The sequence below is a fragment of the Carassius gibelio genome, chromosome B22, assembly GCF_023724105.1.
Source record: "Carassius gibelio isolate Cgi1373 ecotype wild population from Czech Republic chromosome B22, carGib1.2-hapl.c, whole genome shotgun sequence".
In the NCBI taxonomy this organism is placed as follows: Eukaryota; Metazoa; Chordata; class Actinopteri; order Cypriniformes; family Cyprinidae; genus Carassius; species Carassius gibelio.
In genome coordinates, this window is record NC_068417.1 from 6,748,370 (window position 1) to 6,768,314 (window position 19,945).

The following is a 19,945-nucleotide window of genomic DNA, read 5'->3' on the forward strand; positions in this document are numbered from 1 at the left end:
AATCTGTCTTCTTATGATGCACTAAGGGCTTCACGATTACTTCAGAGAACCCGTAGATCTACGATGATTTTCAAGTGCTACTTAAGTTACGATGCTTTTGGGAAACAGAGCATGATATTAAGATCAGTCGTACAATTGTTTTTACAAACTTAATAGGCTTACAAAGCTTTTGGAAAACCTGATCCTGTTTAGTTAGCTACAGAAGAACCACATCATGTTATTATAAAACACATTGTTCCATGGTTATTTCTACTCCAATATGCAGTTCAACTTCTACAACTTCTGCTATAAAGGAGATTTACTCTTGCATAACCTCAATGCATAAATGATTAACCTCCAGATTCTCCACCTCAAGACACTCATCCAGATAATAGATGAGCACTTTTAAATGTATAACCCATTGCCATTAATGATCTATATCTGTTATCCATTTACATATTTTATTAAATATATATATATATATATATATATATATATATATATATATATATATATATATATATATATATATATATATATATATAATATTATATTTAACAAATATATTACATGTATCTAACTCTGATTTGATTTATTTCTCTTGTAGGTTAAATGATTGTGGCTTAACAGACAAAAGCTGTCCAGCTCTGGCTTCAGTTCTTGGATCAGATAACAATCTGAAAGAGCTGAACATGAACAATAATAATCTGCAGGATTCAGGAGTGAAGATCCTCTGCACTGGACTGAAAAATAAAAATTGCAAATTAGAGATACTGAGGTAAGTTTTGTGACAATCTGTAGTGTTTGGTTAGAAGATCCATCTGTTAACTTGGACCTAGATCATTTGCCACATAATTGAGGACAGAACTTCTCCAACTCTTGAATTCTACATTCCACATTCTCTACATTCTCTCTCTCTATTACATATAAATAAATACATTTAAATAAATTGATGCATTTAGCAGACGCTTTTATCCAAAGCGACCTACAGTGCATTCAGGCTAACATTTTTTTACCTTACATTATAAATATATTAAATATGTTATATATTATTATGTAAAGTATAATATTAAAGACTATAATATAATACAATATTGTATTGTGTTATAATTAGTATATCCAAGTTCTCTGTCTGGAATGCAGCATTAGGTTAATGTCAATAAACAATAGTTTACTACAATTAAGATCCATTCTGTAAGAAGACATATCAGCACTTGACAAACGGACAGCGGCTCCTAAGTAGCACTTAAAGCACAGCTACGTGCAACTGTGTTAAGTGCATTGTTAAGAAATGCATGTGAAACAATAAAGAACGATCGCAAAATTACTCATAGAATAAACTCTTAAGCTCTAAGATCAATCATTATCAGGAAACCTGGCCCAGGACTGTACAATTAATCAAAATAAACTCTAAATTGTGATATGGGGTAATGCATTTATCAAATCACAAAAGGCTGCATTTTAAGTTAGAAAAGCGGAAGTTCTAAATAGCTGTTAAATAAAATCAGACAGACACGGCCTCAACATATAACAAATGACAAAGTGCTCATTCTGAAATCTGATTTATGGTTTGTATACACGTATACCTTTATTCGCCTTGAACAGTTATTCATTGTTTATATAATTCTGTTACAGAGTTTTATTCATACAGTAGCTGCTAGATGCAAATGTTTCAACAATGATTTCGTTAACAGCATTCATTTTGAAGCAGGTAATGATTTAAATAGTGGTTAAATTATTATTAATTAAGCATACACTTTACTTGGAAACAGTAGCTAATGCTAGTAAACATATCCGTGATCTTGGAGAGTCTGAAATAGATGTTTCTCAATCAGGACATTAAAAATATACACATCGTAATTTATTCAGAGAAATAACTGAATACAGACAGTACGGACATGAAGCTTTGTTTCAAGATGGTCAATACATCGCCACGGGTGGTAATAATGAAGTTTCTGAACTACCAGGACTTGGAAGCAACCCTGAGAAACGCCAGGAAGATGACGGAGGTACACTATGAGAATCAACGAGTCGCTTTTTTCCCTGACATGTGATGTGTGTCAGGAGAGGAGCAGTGATAATTGTACACACACACACACCTGTCTGAACCTTCAGTTAAATTCTGTCTCTAACTTCTGCTGTGACTGCTGAATGTGATCATGTTTACTGACTACAAACTGAGGATTGAAGTGTATGTGTATGTATGTTTCTATGTTTCAATGTAATTTCATAAAGTCAGGGTCAGTCTGGTTACCACTGTCACTTCTGGGACAACGTCCAGGGTTTTTTGGCCAACTGGGTCTCTGAGTTTAGGTTAGAGGAGGTTATGAATGAAGCTGGAGTTTCTCTGAGTCTGGAGAGCATCAGTGCTGAGGATCATTTCATAATGTTAAAGACATTACATTTTTTCAGGCAGAAATATTTATAAGTGATAAAGACTGTGCACACTAGCCATTAACATTACCATAGTAAACATGGTAAGACTGCTTGAAGAAATCAGACGTCAGCTTCTCATTCAGACGATCACAATAGTGTATTATTTAGTGTAGTGTATAGTAACATGTTTTATCGGTCCTAACTCGTCTACGCTCCATGTAAATCTTTAACAAAGCATGCAAACAAACGTCTGCTTTTATCATGTTTTTGTGATCACGCTGGTTCCAGTGACTTATCCATTATTAGTTTTCTGATAACTTCTTTGTTGGTGAAATGATGGAGTTGTGTGACGTTGTTCCAGTGAGGCGTGTAAAGGGTGTTTTAATGAAGCGCTGAGGAGTTTCTGACCCGACGGTGGAAACACAGCATGATTCTGGGCTCGGTGCTACAGGTCTGAATAATTATGTTGGCTTGGTGTTGGGTGTTGGGTCAAAGCCAACACACATACAGACAGCACAGGAATGTTTGCTTGTGAGATTTTACAGAGATGACAAGTGCCATAAATCAATTTGATTAGCCTTCTCTAAAAACACACATGACATGGCCTTAGAAAATATTTCATAAAATTCACAGTTTTACAGATTAGATTATGACATTTTCACATGAAGCTTTGGTAGAATTTTGGCTTTAGCTACACTGTGTTGCTAAACTCATATCCTACATCAACAATTTTTTAAATACATTTGAAAAATATGTTTTTAATATTTTTATTTTTGTTTTTATGTTTGAGCTTATATATCTCTATTATCATAACCGTCTGAGTGATTCTGATTCCTGAACAGTAAACTTTGAAGTGTCAGCTTTGTGAACATATGTTGATTATGTATCTAGTCAGAAAAAATCATGAGCAGAAACCCTTTTATTTTGTGCATGTCATTTCTGTCTCCATGCCAAAAATGTGGGGTGACTGGTAAGGGATTTTAAAAGAGACTGCATTTACCTGCTGCTTTTAGTAAATTAGATTTTAATGGGAAATGAAGGCCACATTGCTTATGTTGTCCACACGATGGCGCCACAGGATAAATACTAAATACTTCAAGATATATTCAGAGACAAAGCAGTTGGTAGATAAAATCACTTTAATATATTTAAATCGAGTATCATGATCAACTTCCATTTTATTTCTCAACAGTTTATGTTCAATAGCCAATTCTTTCGAAGCTATTGTCATAGCCTAAGCTTTTTATTAGAACAGAAGACAGCACGGGTTCATAGAAAATTGCTTAGTGAATAGAAAAGAAAACAGCCATGTGAACATAAACCTTTGATATATAAATCGGAAGTTGATCATGATACCGGATTTGAATATTAAAGTAACGTTATTTATCAACGGAGCACAGGATTTTGCCTTAGTTTCACTTTTAAATCGGTTAAAAATACAAGGGAATACATAAATTGCCTATTTTCAAGTAAATTAGTCCTTCTGTGAGTACTATTATATGCACAATATGAAAATAGATAACTAATATAGTGTCCCCTCTTTAAATTTTCAGTAATGTGTGAAAACTTGAGAAATATGTTGTCAGAACTATTAAAATAAGATCAAATTGAAAGGTATTTAGGAGATTATAGTTTTTGCTTTATTACTATATTGGGCCTTATTGAAGTTTATTTAAAAAAATAATGAATATTTATCATTTTTTTTTATTAGAGAAAAACATGCATGACTTATTTCACACCCAGCTAGAAAACCCTGTCGTAGCTGTTATCATAGCCTAGGGACCATGGAAAAAAACTGTTACATGTGTATTTTTTTAATATTATTTATATATTTTTTGTAGCGGGGCAGCTCAAGTATGTTGGGCTCATAAGTACTGTGGCTCTTTTGCCCCATGGCCAAGCCAACATCAAAGTTAGTTCACTAACTTTTAATTCTAGTTATGAGACACTGACACGTCATCCAGCAATTAAATTTAACAGATGCTAACATTGTCTATACTGTATATGTTTGTGTAAAAGAGACTTGTAAAGTAAGTTGTTGTGTGATCAAACATTTGAAAGTTCAGCTCATACAGCAGATCAAATTCCCCACCCAATATCCAATCATTTCAGTTAATAATAGCAAAAATACACAAACATTTCTCTTTTACCCAGTGGGACAGAACCATTTTCATTGTGTTTATTAATGGGACACAACAGAATAGTTCTGTGCTGCTGTATCAGAATAATTCATAGTGTTTATTGATGCTTCATATCATCTCTCTCTGTCATCAAACACCAGATTAATGAATGTGTAACACAACTGAACAGAACCGGTCCAGACTGGGCTTTATTCTGTGCAGGCATTGCTTCTTCAGTCTGACCTGTTTCAGAGAAATATTACTGTACTTCACATCTACACACACAGACAAACCTACAGTTTTATTAAGATGTGCAAAGTTGAATCTGTGTAGCAAAGATGATCAAGTCACTGGACAGAGCAGAGCGAATGCATTTACGTTGTAGTGATCAGTTTAAACACAAATACACAGCAGTCAGGACTTTTATTTTAGACAATATGATCAGTTTTAGACAAAAGATTAAATAAGAATTATATGACAGACATAAAAAGATATGAAAGATTTTAAAACCTTTCACACAAGGTTGTTAAGAATTAAAACTTCATTATATTTCTATCAAGAATCAGGATAAATTGTACATAAATCATGAGAAGTGTCAATTATTTGATTAAATGAACAACTTATTTGTTTTTCTTTTTTGAAGACCAAATTGTGGAAAATTATCCAAAGTTATTCAGACACTCTTCCTCTGTTTTTTGTTTTATCAAGACATTGTGACTTTATTAAATAGTTTTCTTCTATCTTCTTTCTTTCTCTCAATGAAGTTTAAGATGCTGTGATTTGACAGATGAAGGTTATTCTGCTGTGACTTCATGAACATAACGTGTCTGATTCATTGTGTTTTCTCTTTCTGTCTTCAGTCTGTGGGGATGCAGTATTACAGAGAAACAGTGTCTCATCCTGACTTCAGCTCTGAAATCAAACCCATCACACCTGAGAGAACTGAACCTGAGTCTGAATAAACTACTAGGAGACTCTGGAGTGAAACACCTCAGTGATCTACTGATGAACACACAATTCAAGCTGGAGAAACTACAGTTAGTATCATTATACTCTACAGCAGTTACAGTCAGATTAAAGATTACTGTTTACTTTCATGGAAAGAGAAGGAAAGGATGTGACGTGTGGCCAAATATAGTGTCTCATACTCTGAACATCTGGATATAACACACACACACACACACACACACACACCATGAGCAGACACTCTCTCTCACTCTCTCTCTCACACACACACACACACACACACACACACACACACACAGTGAAGACACACACACACACTCTCACACACACACACACACACACTCTCTCTCTCTCTCTCACTCTCTCACACACACACACACACTCTCTCACACGCACACACACAGTGAACACACACACTCTCACACGCACACACACAGTGAAGACACACACACACACACACACACACACACACACACACACTCTCACACACACACACCTGCAGCACTGAGGAACAGTTGTGGTTCAGTTCTTGCTCGAGGGTCTTATCTCAGTCAATCACCGGAGATCACAGTAATCCAGTTCATTGATGGACCAAAATATTATTATTATTCACTCAGACATGTACAGTAAAGAACAGAGATGGGACCAAGTCACACATGTGCAAGTCTCAAGTAAGACTCAAGTCTTAACCTTCAAGTCTCAAGTAAGTCCCAAGTATTTTTTTACTTGGGCAAGTCAAGTCAAGTCAAGTCACCTTAATATTGTTATTTTACCTGCAGAATCTGATCTTAATAAAGTTAAAAGACAAGGTATAAGTAACTGTCAGTAAATTAAAATAATTTGGATTTGCATTGTAAATACTCATGTTCAGTAAAATACATCATGGAATCAAACAAAATTGTAACTTCCTAAAATTATTTATTTTTCACTTCTGCCGACAGTGTTTGAAATGTTTTACATTTTCAACATTGAGTCCATAAAACAGATAACAGCTAAACATCAAACAGACTCCTCTCTGAACACCTCTCTCTCTCTCTCTCTCTCTCTCTCTCTCTCTCTCAAACACAGTTTACATACAACATTAAACTGTTACATTTCTCCTCTCTCTCTCTCTCTCTCTCTCTCTCTCTCTCACACACACACACACACACTCTCTCTCTCTCTCTCTCTCTCTCTCTCTCTCTCTCAGAGTATAGAATATAAATATGACGTATTTTCAGTTGTTTCATACTTTTTTGTTATGTACAGTACAAACCAAAAGTTTGGACACACCTTCTCATTCAAAGAGTTTTCTTTATTTTCATGACTATGAAAATTGTAGATTCACACTGAAGGCATCAAAATTATGAATTAACACATGTGGAATTATATATGGAATTATATACATAACAAAAAGTGTGAAACAACCAAAAATATGTAATATTCTTGGTTCTTCAAAGTAGCCACTTTTTGTTTTGATTACTGCTTTGCACACTCTTGGCATTCTCTTGATGAGCTTCAAGAGGTAGTCACCTGAAATGGTCTTCCAACAGTCTTGAAGGAGTTCCCCGAGAGATGCTTAGCACTTGTTGGCCCTTTTACCTTCTGTCTGCGGTCCAGCTCACCCCTAAACCATCTCGATTGGGTTCAGGTCCGGTGACTGTGGAGGCCAGGTCATCTGGCGCAGTACCCCATCACTCTCCTTTTTGCTCAAATAGCCCTTGATGCCTTCAGTGTGACTCTACAATTTTCATAGTCATGAAAATAAAGAAAACTCTTTGAATGAGAAGGTTTGTCCAAACATTTGGTCTGTACTGTACATAACAAAAAAGTATGAAACAAATTAAAATACATATATATATATATGCACTTCTCATGATTGGGTAATCGCGGCAGCTACATTAGTTTTTCTGATTAATTGTTTTGCTCTATGAGAAAGACAAGGTAACAAAATATTCGGGGCTTATGGCCCCTTAGTCCAGCCCTAGCGCCGCCCCTGGAATGCGTTTTTTTTGACGGCCTGCTAGCGGATCATTAGGGGCCGTTCACATCACGTCTTTTGCGCGTGCAAGTTCGTTATTTCCAATGTAGGTGCGCGGTATGCGCGCTCATAATGGAAGCAACGTGCGCGCGTCGCACCGCATAGAGTTAAAAACATCTAAACTTTTCAGAATGCCGCAAGAGCACCGCAGGTCATGTGACAATAACTAACCAATCAGCTTCATCCTTTCCCGTATCAACGTTGAAAGCTCAACTAAGATGAAGGAACAGCTGTTCATAGCTGTATATGGTTTGCCATTTTTAAACGAATTTAGTAGCAGAGCTACTGCGAGCGATGTTTAGTGCTGCAAATCCATTTATACTTTGCTGAAATTTCCGCGTCTTCATTGAGAGAGAGCGTGTCATGGATGCTTAGCAACGACAGACGCCCCAGGAGCACTTCTGTCCGAGCGCTTTGGAAAGAAGGAGAAAGCGACGCGACTAGCGTTTTCCACGCGTTTTTAGGCGCGAACTATTGAAGACAAAAGCGATGACCCTCGGTACCTCTCAGGCTGACATGTTGATGTGATATCTGATTTAAGTGGGCGTGGTGTGTAAGGTAGAGAGGGCATGACTGATGATAGTGTCCTGTTCCAGTCACGACGCTATTCTCAGCCTGCACTCCAGCTGAGTAATCAACTTTATTTAAAAAAATAATTTATATATTTTATATTCAAACTGAAAACATGATGTGATTAACACTCAAGTCATTCAAGTCATCGTGTCTCAAGTCAAGTCAAGTCCCAAGTCTTTAACTTCCAAGTCCGAGTCAAGTCTCAAGTCCTAAAAATAGCGACTCGAGTCGACTCGAGTCCAACCCAGCTAACAAATTTATGTTGTGAGAACGTTTTCCTAACGTTCCCTTTTGGTTGTGGAAACGTTATTTTGAACGTTGCAAATAACGTTGAAATGTCCAGTTTGTTTAATGTTCCCAGAACGTTTTTTTATGGTTAGTATAACGTTCCTACAACGTTCTTGAAACTTACATTTCATAAAAAATATAACGTTCTATGAACGTTTATTTAGAATGTTCCAAAAACGTTGAAATGTCCAGTTTGCTTAATGTTCCCAGAACGTTTTTTTATGGTTAGTATAACGTTCCTACAACGTTCTTGAAACTTAAATTTCATAAAAAATATAACGTTCTATGAACGTTTATTTAGAATGTTCCAAAAACGTTGAAATGTCCAGTTTGCTTAATGTTCCCAGAACGTTTTTTTATGGTTAGTATAACGTTCCTACAACGTTCTTGAAACTTAAATTTCATAAAAAATATAACGTTCTATGAACGTTTATTTAGAATGTTCCAAAAACGTTGAAATGTCCAGTTTGCTTAATGTTCCCAGAACGTTTTTTTATGGTTAGTATAACGTTCCTACAACGTTCTTGAAACTTACATTTCATAAAAAATATAACGTTCTATGAATGTTTATTTAGAATGTTCCTAAAACGTTGAAATGTCCAGTTTGCTTAATGTTCCCAGAACGCTTTTTTATGTTTAGTATAACGTTCCTACAACGTTCTTGAAACTTACATTTCATAAAAAATACAACGTTCTATGAACGTTTATTTAGAATGTTCCAAAAACATTGAAATGTCCAGTTTGTTTAACGTTGCTAGAACGTTATTTTACATTATGGTCAGCATAACGTTCCTGCAACCTAATTTTCATTTAAACACAATATTCTATTAACATTTATTTGGAAAATTCCAAGAACGTTAAAATGTTGGAACTTTATTTTATGGTCAGCATAATGTGCCTACAATTTTATTTCCACTTAAATGTTATTAAGAATAAAACATTGTATAAACTTTAATTTGAACATTACAGAGTGTAGCTTAATAAAATTTTATTTTCAGGTTAGCACTGTTGCAACATTATCTTTCAGCATAACATTTATTAACACAACATTCCAGATCCAAGCAAGCATTCAATTACATGTGCATTTCAACAGGTATCTGAATTATTAAAGATAATCACTTTCAACACATTGAACAGACTGGTGAAAATTTCATATCTTGTAAAAAAAAAAATGAAAGTCCCCTGTAGTCAAATATTTAATCAAATTTCTTTGCTATAATTTGTCTTTGTGCTTGTGCGCTGGTATTGGCATGCTATAGGAAATTATTCTTAGATGTGATTGGTTATTGGATTGTGATGTAGCAATATTTAATGCCACAAAGACAAAAAAAACAGCATAAAAACTTAGTTTATTATTAGTTTAATATTTATGACAATAAACTATTGCTTCATAGCTAAATATAAACTATCATATGAACTTTTTATTATTGAAAACTTCTATATGAATTTGTGTTTGGGGTGTGGGTGCTGAAAAACTAGCACTGTGGGAACTGTCCGGTCTCTCCGCGCTCCATCTGTAAAGTAAACAGATTAGCTGATGTTACAAACTGTGTTATTACAAAATTCCTATGAAATAATAAGTCTACTGCCTAGACTTTCAATGGAAAGACAAAAATGATGAAAGATTATAAAAGAAAAAAAATAATTGTCTAAATGGGTGTGAACAACATGAGGGTGACACAGTTAAACTTTCTACTTGGACAATGCAGCCACACTGCTCAGTTTAAATATGCAGTAAAATCAGTGCTGTTAAGTGTTATTACCGTACCAGCGTAATGTTATGCTAAACATATTTGATATTAGAATTAGGGATAGGTCACGATTTTTGAATATTCGATTAGTTGATTTAATGACCGATTATCGATTAGGCTGTGCGATTATTTTCTAAGGATGTGAACCGTGCCCGAGCATCTCTTACCCCCAAAGCCTAGTTCGGGTGACTGTGATTGCTCTGTGCTGCGCTCGGACACGGTTGGTTGGAAAAAGTGGGCCAGAACGCGGTTCAGTTTAATTAGTGTGCTGTACACCTGCAGTGTGAGCAACCGCGCCAGGGAACTACTGACACGTGCAGCATGATTAATTGAAAGGGGCAATTTTGGAGGGGCAAACGCCATAGAATTATAAAGCAATATGTTGTGAGAGGGTCTTCTGTCTCACCGCATCCCAAACGACTCAAAATAATGAAACACAAAGTTAACAGAATGATGCAGTCCACTAGTGTTCTCAAAAGACCCGGTACTTCGGTACCAAGTCGGTACTAAAAAAATTTAAACGTGACGGTACCAGGTTTCTTTAAGTACCCGTAGTCCCAAGGTCCCGTTCAAACCCGGTTCATAGCATAAATGAATCACATCAAATCTCCATATGGACCATTATCTGTAAATGTTAAAACGCAAATGTTGCTTGAAATATGAATCTGTGTTCTGCGCGTCTCTGTGTGTATTAATGAATTGCAGAGGCGTGCGGGTTTGTTTACTACATAGACTGAAGCGCATAATTTCAGCATCTGAGCTTCAGAGTTCTCTCTCCATCAAGAGATCTTTTCAGTTTCTCACACATGCAAAAGAGAGAGAGAGCGAGAGTCTTACCACGCTGAATCGACACGCTATATGTAAACTATTCTTTATTGTCTTTTCCTGTAATGGAGTTAATTTAGAATTATTCATATTCATTTTTGAACAAGCAGAAGACATACCGGTTTCTCCGGTAGTGGGCGGAGCTAATGCGCAAATGGCAATTTCATTGGCTGGCGCAGATCTAGTACCCTCCCCTGTTTTGATTTCAGCAAATCAGTTTGACCGAACGCAGACAACGTGATTAATATTCATGAACCCAGCAGCTCATCAATTCATAGTGCATTGTATATACATTAGTATGATAGTAGTATTATCTTTTAATAATAATTAATATGATCTATTACTATTTTTTTTACAGAAACCATCAATGACCAAAAATATCTTAAGCATCACCACCAGTCTTAAGTTCAGTTAAAATGACAAATATGCATTCATTAGGACTAAAAGTTAATTTTTACATAAAGGCATTGTGCTAGAAATATTACTATTATTTAGTAAAATGTATGTGATACTACTACTACTACTGTTGAAATAATTTATAAAACTTTATTTTTTATAGAAATAAATCACAATATTTCTTCCACGTTTTAATTTTACTAGAAAATCCCCTTTATTTACCAGAAATAAAATGTGTTTACATTTCATAAATTAAAAGACAAATTAAATTTGGGTGAAACTTGTTTACTCTTCATAATTATATAAATTGTAGAAAAACTTTAAACCAAATTGTAAATAAGTACAAAGAATGGCATTGGTTTATTTTTAGTGCTAAAAAGTTTTTTTATTTTTATTCGAATATTTTTGTGTTTTGCTTTGGTACCGATAACCGTGGATTTTCACTGGTATCGGTACCGAACACTGAAATTTTGGTACTGCGACAACACTCCACTCCACTGTGCAGAGCGAGAAACTTCCTGTCTCCCACGTAATTCGTGATTACGAGCTAGCTGCATTAAAATGATTTGTTATTTGTTGTAGGACTAAAATGTCATATTCCACTGGTTTGATAACCATAAAATGTATTTAAACCATTTAAAAATTTGACTCGTTATGTTGATTTTTACATATGAACATGTTATGTTTTTATGTTCACATAACACGTTATGTGACTATTCGCAAGCTTTTAATTATGGTAAGCTTGGAAATAATATGTAACGTTTTAATCTAGGACTGTAGCTATCGAATATTTAAGTAATCTAGTATTCTACCAAAAATTCCATCGATTAATCGAGTAATCAGTTAAAATGCGTTTTTGCTTAATTAAAGTGCAATATTAATTATGCAAGAGAAAATAAGACTCCTGGGTCTCTTAAAATGAACAACTAAGTTTCCTTTTATATATATATATATATATTTTTTTTTTAAATGCATAGAATGCAATGCATACAATGCAATGCATACATCAAAAATAAACATTTAATCACTACCCATTGTTTCTCTGTCTGTACTTGTACTGTGAACAATGAAAATAAAAGTTATATATAAAGTTAAATTAAGTGCATTTAAGTGCTATTCAATTGGGGTTTTAAATAGATCCACATTAAACACATAAAACATTAATTTAATTAATCTTTTAATTATTGAAAATTAAGCAAACTTAACTTTTCAGTACTAACCGGCAATAACTTAAATAAACCGGACTTTTATTTTGACGGGTTGACATACCTTTACAGTTCTGTGTATGTGATGTGACGCTAGTTTTAATCAAATCAAATGGTCCAAATGCTCATGAAGTGATTTTCAGTGCAGTTCTTGAGATGTTCTTCATGTGTTCACGTCCTTATTTAGTGAGACATCAGACGCTGAAATCACCACTAGCGTCATGCGCGCTTCCGTGTGTTTAATGAATGAAGACGCGCTTCTGCTCCATTCATTAACAGAGACACGCAGAACATGCAGGATTCATATTTAAATAGACTGTTCCGGCTTAATATTTACAGATATTAGTCCATATCATGATTTGATGTAAGTGCAATGACCTATTTTCGATTATTTCATTCAAAATTTGGCAAATTCCGTGCCATTCCGCGTTAAACTGTAAAATCTGTTTTTATGACTGGATTCCGTGATTCCCTCCACGTTTTCTGCATCGCAGAAATCATAGGGCTCTAGTTGTGGTATGCCAGCTCTATCTTGCAATGGACACACGCCACGACGTTCTCTTTACGTTTGCCCGCGCCCTCAAATCAAAACACTGCTGACTCCTTGTGTCTCCTTTCGCTTTGTGGGTGACGTAAATGTGTTGTGTCACATAAAAAAAAAAAATAATTGAGAAAGAACCTGACGTGAGATTTTAAAATAAATTAAAAGAAGCTTCGAGGCAGAGGAATTTGCTTCGATCATTTTTTTTAATTGAGTTACTCGAGGAATCGTTTCAGCCCTATTTTAATCGCAATAAGCTTTGGGCTTTGTTACTTTTTATTATAACACAAAGCCTCAGGCTTCTGTCAATTTTAAGATAAAATACAAACAATAAATGTTTTTTACGCTCTTTAATCTGTAGTGAGATATTCGCCTTCTTTCATGCTGCATGCATGTGAATCAAATATTTTCCTGTTTAATATTTGCAGCACGAAAATAATAACGAATAAATATTTGAGTGCATGTTGAAAAAAAAATAGAACAATTTAATACAAACCAGTGTCTCTTGAAATAAATCAATTTGAGTTAAAAAAATCGTCAGTGAGCCTATTGTTGTTTTTCGTTTTTAACGTGAAGTATGACAGGTGCCACATCCTTTTTTTAAATTACAGGTGTAATATATTAAATTTTACCTAATGCAATGTAACATGATTTCATTGTCGTAGTTTTGACTTAATTAAATATTATGACGCTAATCTTTTTTTTTTTTTTTTTTTGAGAAGGATAAACTGATCAAAACTCACGGTCTTGAGCTAGTCGCTTTGTAGGCTATTTAAAAAACAAACAAACTTGAATTTAACAAACATAAAATGTTCCAATCATATTTCTGAATTAAATTAATAAAGAATTGAAAAGACCAGCCATGTAAGGCTCTATATTAGTTCTCTTGTTTCAATTAAAAGCTCCCCCTCGGTTTGTCGGGCCCATATAAGTACTACCTACTTTTTTTCATGGAAGGGGACAGAATCTGACAGGGTAACAGAGATGGACAGAGCAATGGCCCGGAGCGTGATGCGCAGTCTACAGGCCAGCGGGAAAAGGGAGACATAATCAGAGGGTAATGCTGCCAATAACTAGAACTGTGGACATGCTATTGTTATAAATACATACATTACATTTAATGTTCAAATTAGTGCCTTCATTCAGGCTGTTCACAACATGTTTTAACGCGTACCGTGTTTTATGATATTCTGTTTAACACGTAATGTGTTTTAAGCCTAATAATCATGTCTGAATTAATCTGTTCTAATCTTAATCTGTAAACTTCATTTAAAAATGCTATGAATGTTCATGCTCATTTTAAAAAACAGAAATGTCATAGGCTCTTACAACCTTGTGAACAGTTGATAATAGACGGACTGTTATGTTATTAATTGCCATCATTCGGATTTATATTAATATGCTTTAGCAATCATACAACCATCAATTGGCTTGGTTTAGGATAGACCTTTCTCTAATATATTCAACAGTTTGTTATCATACAGACTGAAAGCCTGAATAGTCTCTCTCCCTCTCTCTCTTTTTATGTGTGTGTGTTTATGCGTGTGTGGGTGCATGCACAAGAGGGGGGGCGATTATTGACCACTAATCGAATAATACAAAGCGATTATCGATTATTACTTTTTCTTGAAATGCACATCCCTAAATAGAATGCAAACTAAGTACATAATAAATATTATTTATTCAAATACATTGTGAATATGGAAACATTTTAATTTGTTGAATGTTGAATAAATACATTTAATTGAAATTATTTGTTGGGGAGTGAGGGGAACTAAAATAGCCTTTAGGCCTATTTCTGAATTAAATAAGTGACTTGTGTTTTTTTTTTCTCTCAAAAAATAAAAATAAAATAAAAATTATATGAGTAGCATATTTTAACTATGCAGCAAACCTTTTAAAATATTTGTATAAATTACTTTGTAATTTAATTTTGTCAAAATCCTTAACGGTTGGTTAACGGTTAACCGGTTAAAATGAACATCCCTAGATCAACTATTCAGTAATTTCTGCTGATTTCAGAAAAATGTTGCCAAGTAAATATAAAGTTGTCCTGAACTGTGTCCTACCTAGTGTGTCTTGAAAAGATCTGCTGAGTCTTCTTTTCAGTAAGTAGATCTGCCAGGATATCATAGCTTGAATGACTGATAATGTTCCTGAAGACAAAACACACAATTAGAGAAATTTAACTCACAATTAAGTAACATTTATGGACAGCTTATTTTTATAATCATGTGTTAAAACATGGCAATGTGGAATTACTTATAGGAATTAAATTTATATTATCTATATATATTATATAAAATATATAAAGATATATATTGAATATCATAAAAAATGTGCCAATATCAAGATTTTTTCACATATTGCCAAGCCCTAATCTTAATCAAACATGACTGGTTCTTAGATGTCATGATGTCATTGTTGTTGGACTTTAGTTGAGGTTTGTTATTTTTCATCTGTGTATTAATGATTTGATTAATCTAATATTCAATTGGATTAGAAATATAGAACTTATAAAACAAAAGTATAGAATTGCTTCAGAAGAACTTAACATTTGTGCTGCTGGTCATTTTGGTCACCATTACATCTGCATTAATAGCAAATCATCAAAAAATAAAAACAAAAGTACGATGTATTTAAGTAACTGTTTTTAACGTGACAAATTACATCTGGTACAACACTAAAGCCCATCAATTTGTTTAATGTGAATAGTACTTACCGGTACTTCATTTCAGGCCCATATTATTGCAGCCTTCTTGCTGCCAATACCACCACACCTTCCCTCTCTGCCTTTGCACTAAAAACATTGATTTCAAAGTATGACAGCAATTTGTTAGTATGAATTTTAAATAAGACAACGTGAGGAGCAAATAACTGTAAAATGTTAACTAAGGTTAAACAGCCTTTATAAACGCTCTTCAGCCCCTTTGTTTAACATTCGGCGGATTAAGTAAACTTGATCAGCATCAGATGGGACATTCTAGATGAAACCTACAGATATTCAGTAATACTGAACACAAAGGTTAAAGTGTTTTAATGCAGTGAATGTGTGTTCGCTTTACCTCGCTTCAGATTGAGTGACGAGGAGTGACGGTTAGAGATCAGCGTCTCTCTAACGGTAACATTAGTTTGAAAATAACGTTACACTTTGCGGGACTCGTCTTACGCTGTCTTAATGTGATAAACCACAAAAATACTTCTTAATTTACCAATGACGAACTGTTGTGTATGACACTGCATATTTAACACTTAACACCGTTGATAACTTTGATATAACTTAATGGTGCGTTATCACCTTGCTCGTGTACTAACCTTAGCTAGAGTTGCACACATTTTGATAATTAAGCTTGTTAATTTTTAGATAAAGTTGACTTTAGAGTGATTTAAATGGGATTAAAGAAGCTCGAAATGCTTAACGTTAACGTACCTGTATTTTTTACCATGACTGCGTCGTGTCTCGCGAATAACGTTAATCCTGCTGTGGTCCCATCAGCGAGTGAGTGAGCGCGGTCCAGTGTGGATGAGCGGAGTGCACGTGACGTGACTGGCTGAAAAATGCGCGCGGTTTTTGAAAAACACGGATATTATTTTGTAGAGTAAAATAATTACTTTTTTACTCTGTTTGAAAACACGAATTATGTTCATTATTCTTTTAAATATTTTGTGGTCAGCCATTTATACTTAAAAAGAATAGATTGTATGGTAGATTCAATAATTTAATATGTATTATTTTAGCTTGAGTTCTGCTTAACCTAAATAGCTTTTGAGTTCAAATCACAAATTAAGATGAAATACTCTTTTACATTTTTGAGTTAAATTAATTAACTTCAATTGGCAAATTTCACTTACACTTACAGTGAATGCCATTCACGTAATACCCCGAAGTGACTTCAATAAATTTAAAAAGATATATAATTAATAATTGTAAATTACATTCAGGCGATTAGCCACCACATACTCAAGGTTGTAGTTTCATATTTAAATACATTTATTTTTCTATCCTAATGTATTCCGTTGTATTCTATTCATGTTTTATGTAGCCTTTAAGAAAGAAGTTTCTCTCAACATTATGATAACGTTCATAATAACCTGAAAATATAAGGACATGCTGTTATCATAATATTTTAGGATAACACCATAACAACATTTAGCAATTAATTAATTTAGAAATTACATTAATAAAATTGAAAGCTCTAAGAATATTGTTCTAAAATTGTTTTCTCTCAACATTGAGAAAATTAAGTGAGTACAAATAACGTCTTAAAGATGTTCAGATATCATTGTGCTAAGAACATTATCTATCAACCTTACAAGAACATTAACAACGTTATAAGAACATTCATCAAGTACAGATAACGTCCTAAAGACATTCAGAGAATGTTGTTCTAAGAACGTTTTCTGTCAACCTTAGAAGAACATTCATCAAGGACAGATAACATCCTAAAGACGTTCCGGGAACATTGGTCTAAGAACGTTTTCTAGAGACCTTATAAGAACATCCATCAAGTACAGATAACGTCCTAAAGACGTTCCGAGAACGTTGTTCTAAGAACGTTTTCTGTCAACCTTAGAAGAACATTCATCAAGGACAGATAACGTCCTAAAGACGTTCCGGGAACATTGGTCTAAGAACGTTTTCTGTCAACCTTAGAAGAACATCCATCAAGTACAGATAACCTCCAAAAGACGTTCCAAGAACGTTGTTCTAAGAACATTTTCTAGCCACCTTATAAGAACATTCATCAAGTACAGATAACGTCCTAAAGACGTTCCAAGAACGTTGTTCTAAGAATGTTTTCTAACGACCTTATTAGAACATTCATCAAGTACAAATAATGTCCTAAAGACGTTCCGAGAACGTTGTTCTAAGAACGTTTTCTGTCAACCTTAGAAGAACATTCATCAAGTACAGATAACGTCCAAAAGACGTTCCAAGAACGTTGTTCTAAGAATGTTTTCTAGCGACCTTATTAGAACATTCATCAAGTACAAATAATGTCCTAAAGACGTTCCGAGAACGTTGTTCTAAGAACGTTTTCTGTCAACCTTAGAAGAACATTCATCAAGTACAGATAACGTCCTAAAGACGTTCCGAGAACGTCGTTCTAAGAACGTTTTCTAGCAACCTTATAAGAACATTCATCAAGTACAAATAACGTCCTAAAGACGTTCCAAGAACGTTGTTCTAAGAACGTTTTCTGTCAACCTTAGAAAAACATTCATCAAGGACAGATAACGTCCTAAAGACGTTCCAAGAACGTTGTTCTAAGAACGTTTTCTGCCAACCTTAGAAGAACATTCATCAAGGACAGATAACGTCCTAAAGATGTTCCAAGAACGTTGTCCTAAGAACGTTTTCTAGCAACCTTATAAGAACATTCATCAAGTACAAATAACGTCCTAAAGACGTTCCGAGAACGTTGTTCTAAGAACGTTTTCTAGTGACCTTACAAGAGCATCAACAACGTTATAAGAACGTTCCAAAAACATTATTTCAATAACGTTTTGTACTAACATTTACACAACTTTTAAAGAACGTTAGTGAATGTTGTGGGAACGTTCCCTGTTAGCTGGGAAGTCACCAAGTCACAAGTCCCCATGTCTGGTAAAGAATGACAATTGCAAAAAAAAGTAAAAAATGTCTTTAAGTAAATTGTAATTAGGGATGCACGATCATGATTTTTCACGGCCGATACTGATGTGCGTTTTTTTTTTTTTTTATCTTTAAACAAGAAATACGAAAGAAGGAAAGTGTGCATAAACAAGATGTTTATTTGGTATTTAACCGCCCAAATTGGCTTTTGGATATTGAAAACAATAACCGTAACCATCTGAAATTAACGGCAGTAACTGCACAGTAAGTAGACTACATTCAGTACAAACATAGATGATACAGACCTCAGCATTTAGCTTTTGTTTCTGAATTGTGTTGAAACTACAGAGAACTGGCTTTAAATAAAAGATTAACTGTAACCATGTGAAATTAAAGGCATTAACTGCATAGTTCTGCATCAAACAACACAATCAACACACATTCAATAAGAGGTGTCTTAATCAGCATTCAGTATTTGTTTTGGTTTTCACATTTGGTTTTAAATAAAAAAAAAAGTTCTTTACCAGTGAGACTAAATAAAAGTATGCTATATAAATACATTATTCCAAACTGTTAAAATCAAATAATGTTGGTGCGAATAAAACAAATATGCAAAGTGTTATGGTAATGATTCACATATATATATATTTTTTACTTGGAAAAATAATTTATAAATAATTTTTTTTGGATGAATTAAACACTTTTTGTCAGTGTGCTACAGCAGGTGATTTTTAAATCAAATTAAGTCAATGTAATTTTAAGGTAAAATAAAAATAATCATCCTATACAGAACTGACGTTTACTTCTGGCTTTTCAAACGTGTATGCAAGCTCTACTTTACTACAACAACAACAAACATTTCAGTTTTGTCACAGTTAGTCTGTTTGGTTTCTCATCCAACACGTGAGAAGTTGATCTGAACATCCTTCAGTGTCTTTACTTATGCAGGGCGCAGACAGGTACAGATACCCTCGCGATAAAGGGACTCTTATTTTGTGCAGTCGGCTGTTCGCTTCCTGTTATCTGTGCCTCAGACGTGTAGCTCTGCACTTCCGGCGCTGATCGGCTCTCCGTGTCCTGCGAACAGATTTCGAAATACTTCCACACAAATGACATGACAGCGAATGATGACAATCTAGTCTGTGCATGCGGGCATACTTCCGGAAAAATCGGTCGAAAAAAGACCAAAAGCCGATTGCGTTTTTTAAGCGCAAACCGTCCGATTTATGGCCTTTCAACCGGTGAATCCCCAATTGTAATTCAGAAACATAATTTTCTTTGATTTCTCACATTTAAACTCAATTTTCAC

General features: G+C 34.4%; 1 protein-coding gene and 1 long non-coding RNA gene across 2 annotated transcripts in view; one reads left to right on the forward strand and one right to left on the reverse strand.

Moving 5' to 3' along the window:
- Positions 1-19,945, forward strand: part of LOC127987694 (uncharacterized) — a 2,462,016-nt gene that overhangs the window by 2,288,039 nt on the left and 154,032 nt on the right. Inside the window, exon 146 of the mRNA XM_052590053.1 lies at positions 5,336-5,512. Within this exon, the coding sequence (XP_052446013.1) occupies positions 5,336-5,512 (177 nt within the window). The remainder of the gene's footprint in view (positions 1-5,335; positions 5,513-19,945) is intronic.
- Positions 9,763-15,892, reverse strand: LOC127987818 (uncharacterized). The gene is made up of 3 exons (XR_008161436.1): positions 15,763-15,892; positions 15,110-15,196; positions 9,763-9,836 (listed from the first exon to the last, which is right to left on the reverse strand). It is a non-coding gene; the product is annotated as an uncharacterized LOC127987818 (long non-coding RNA).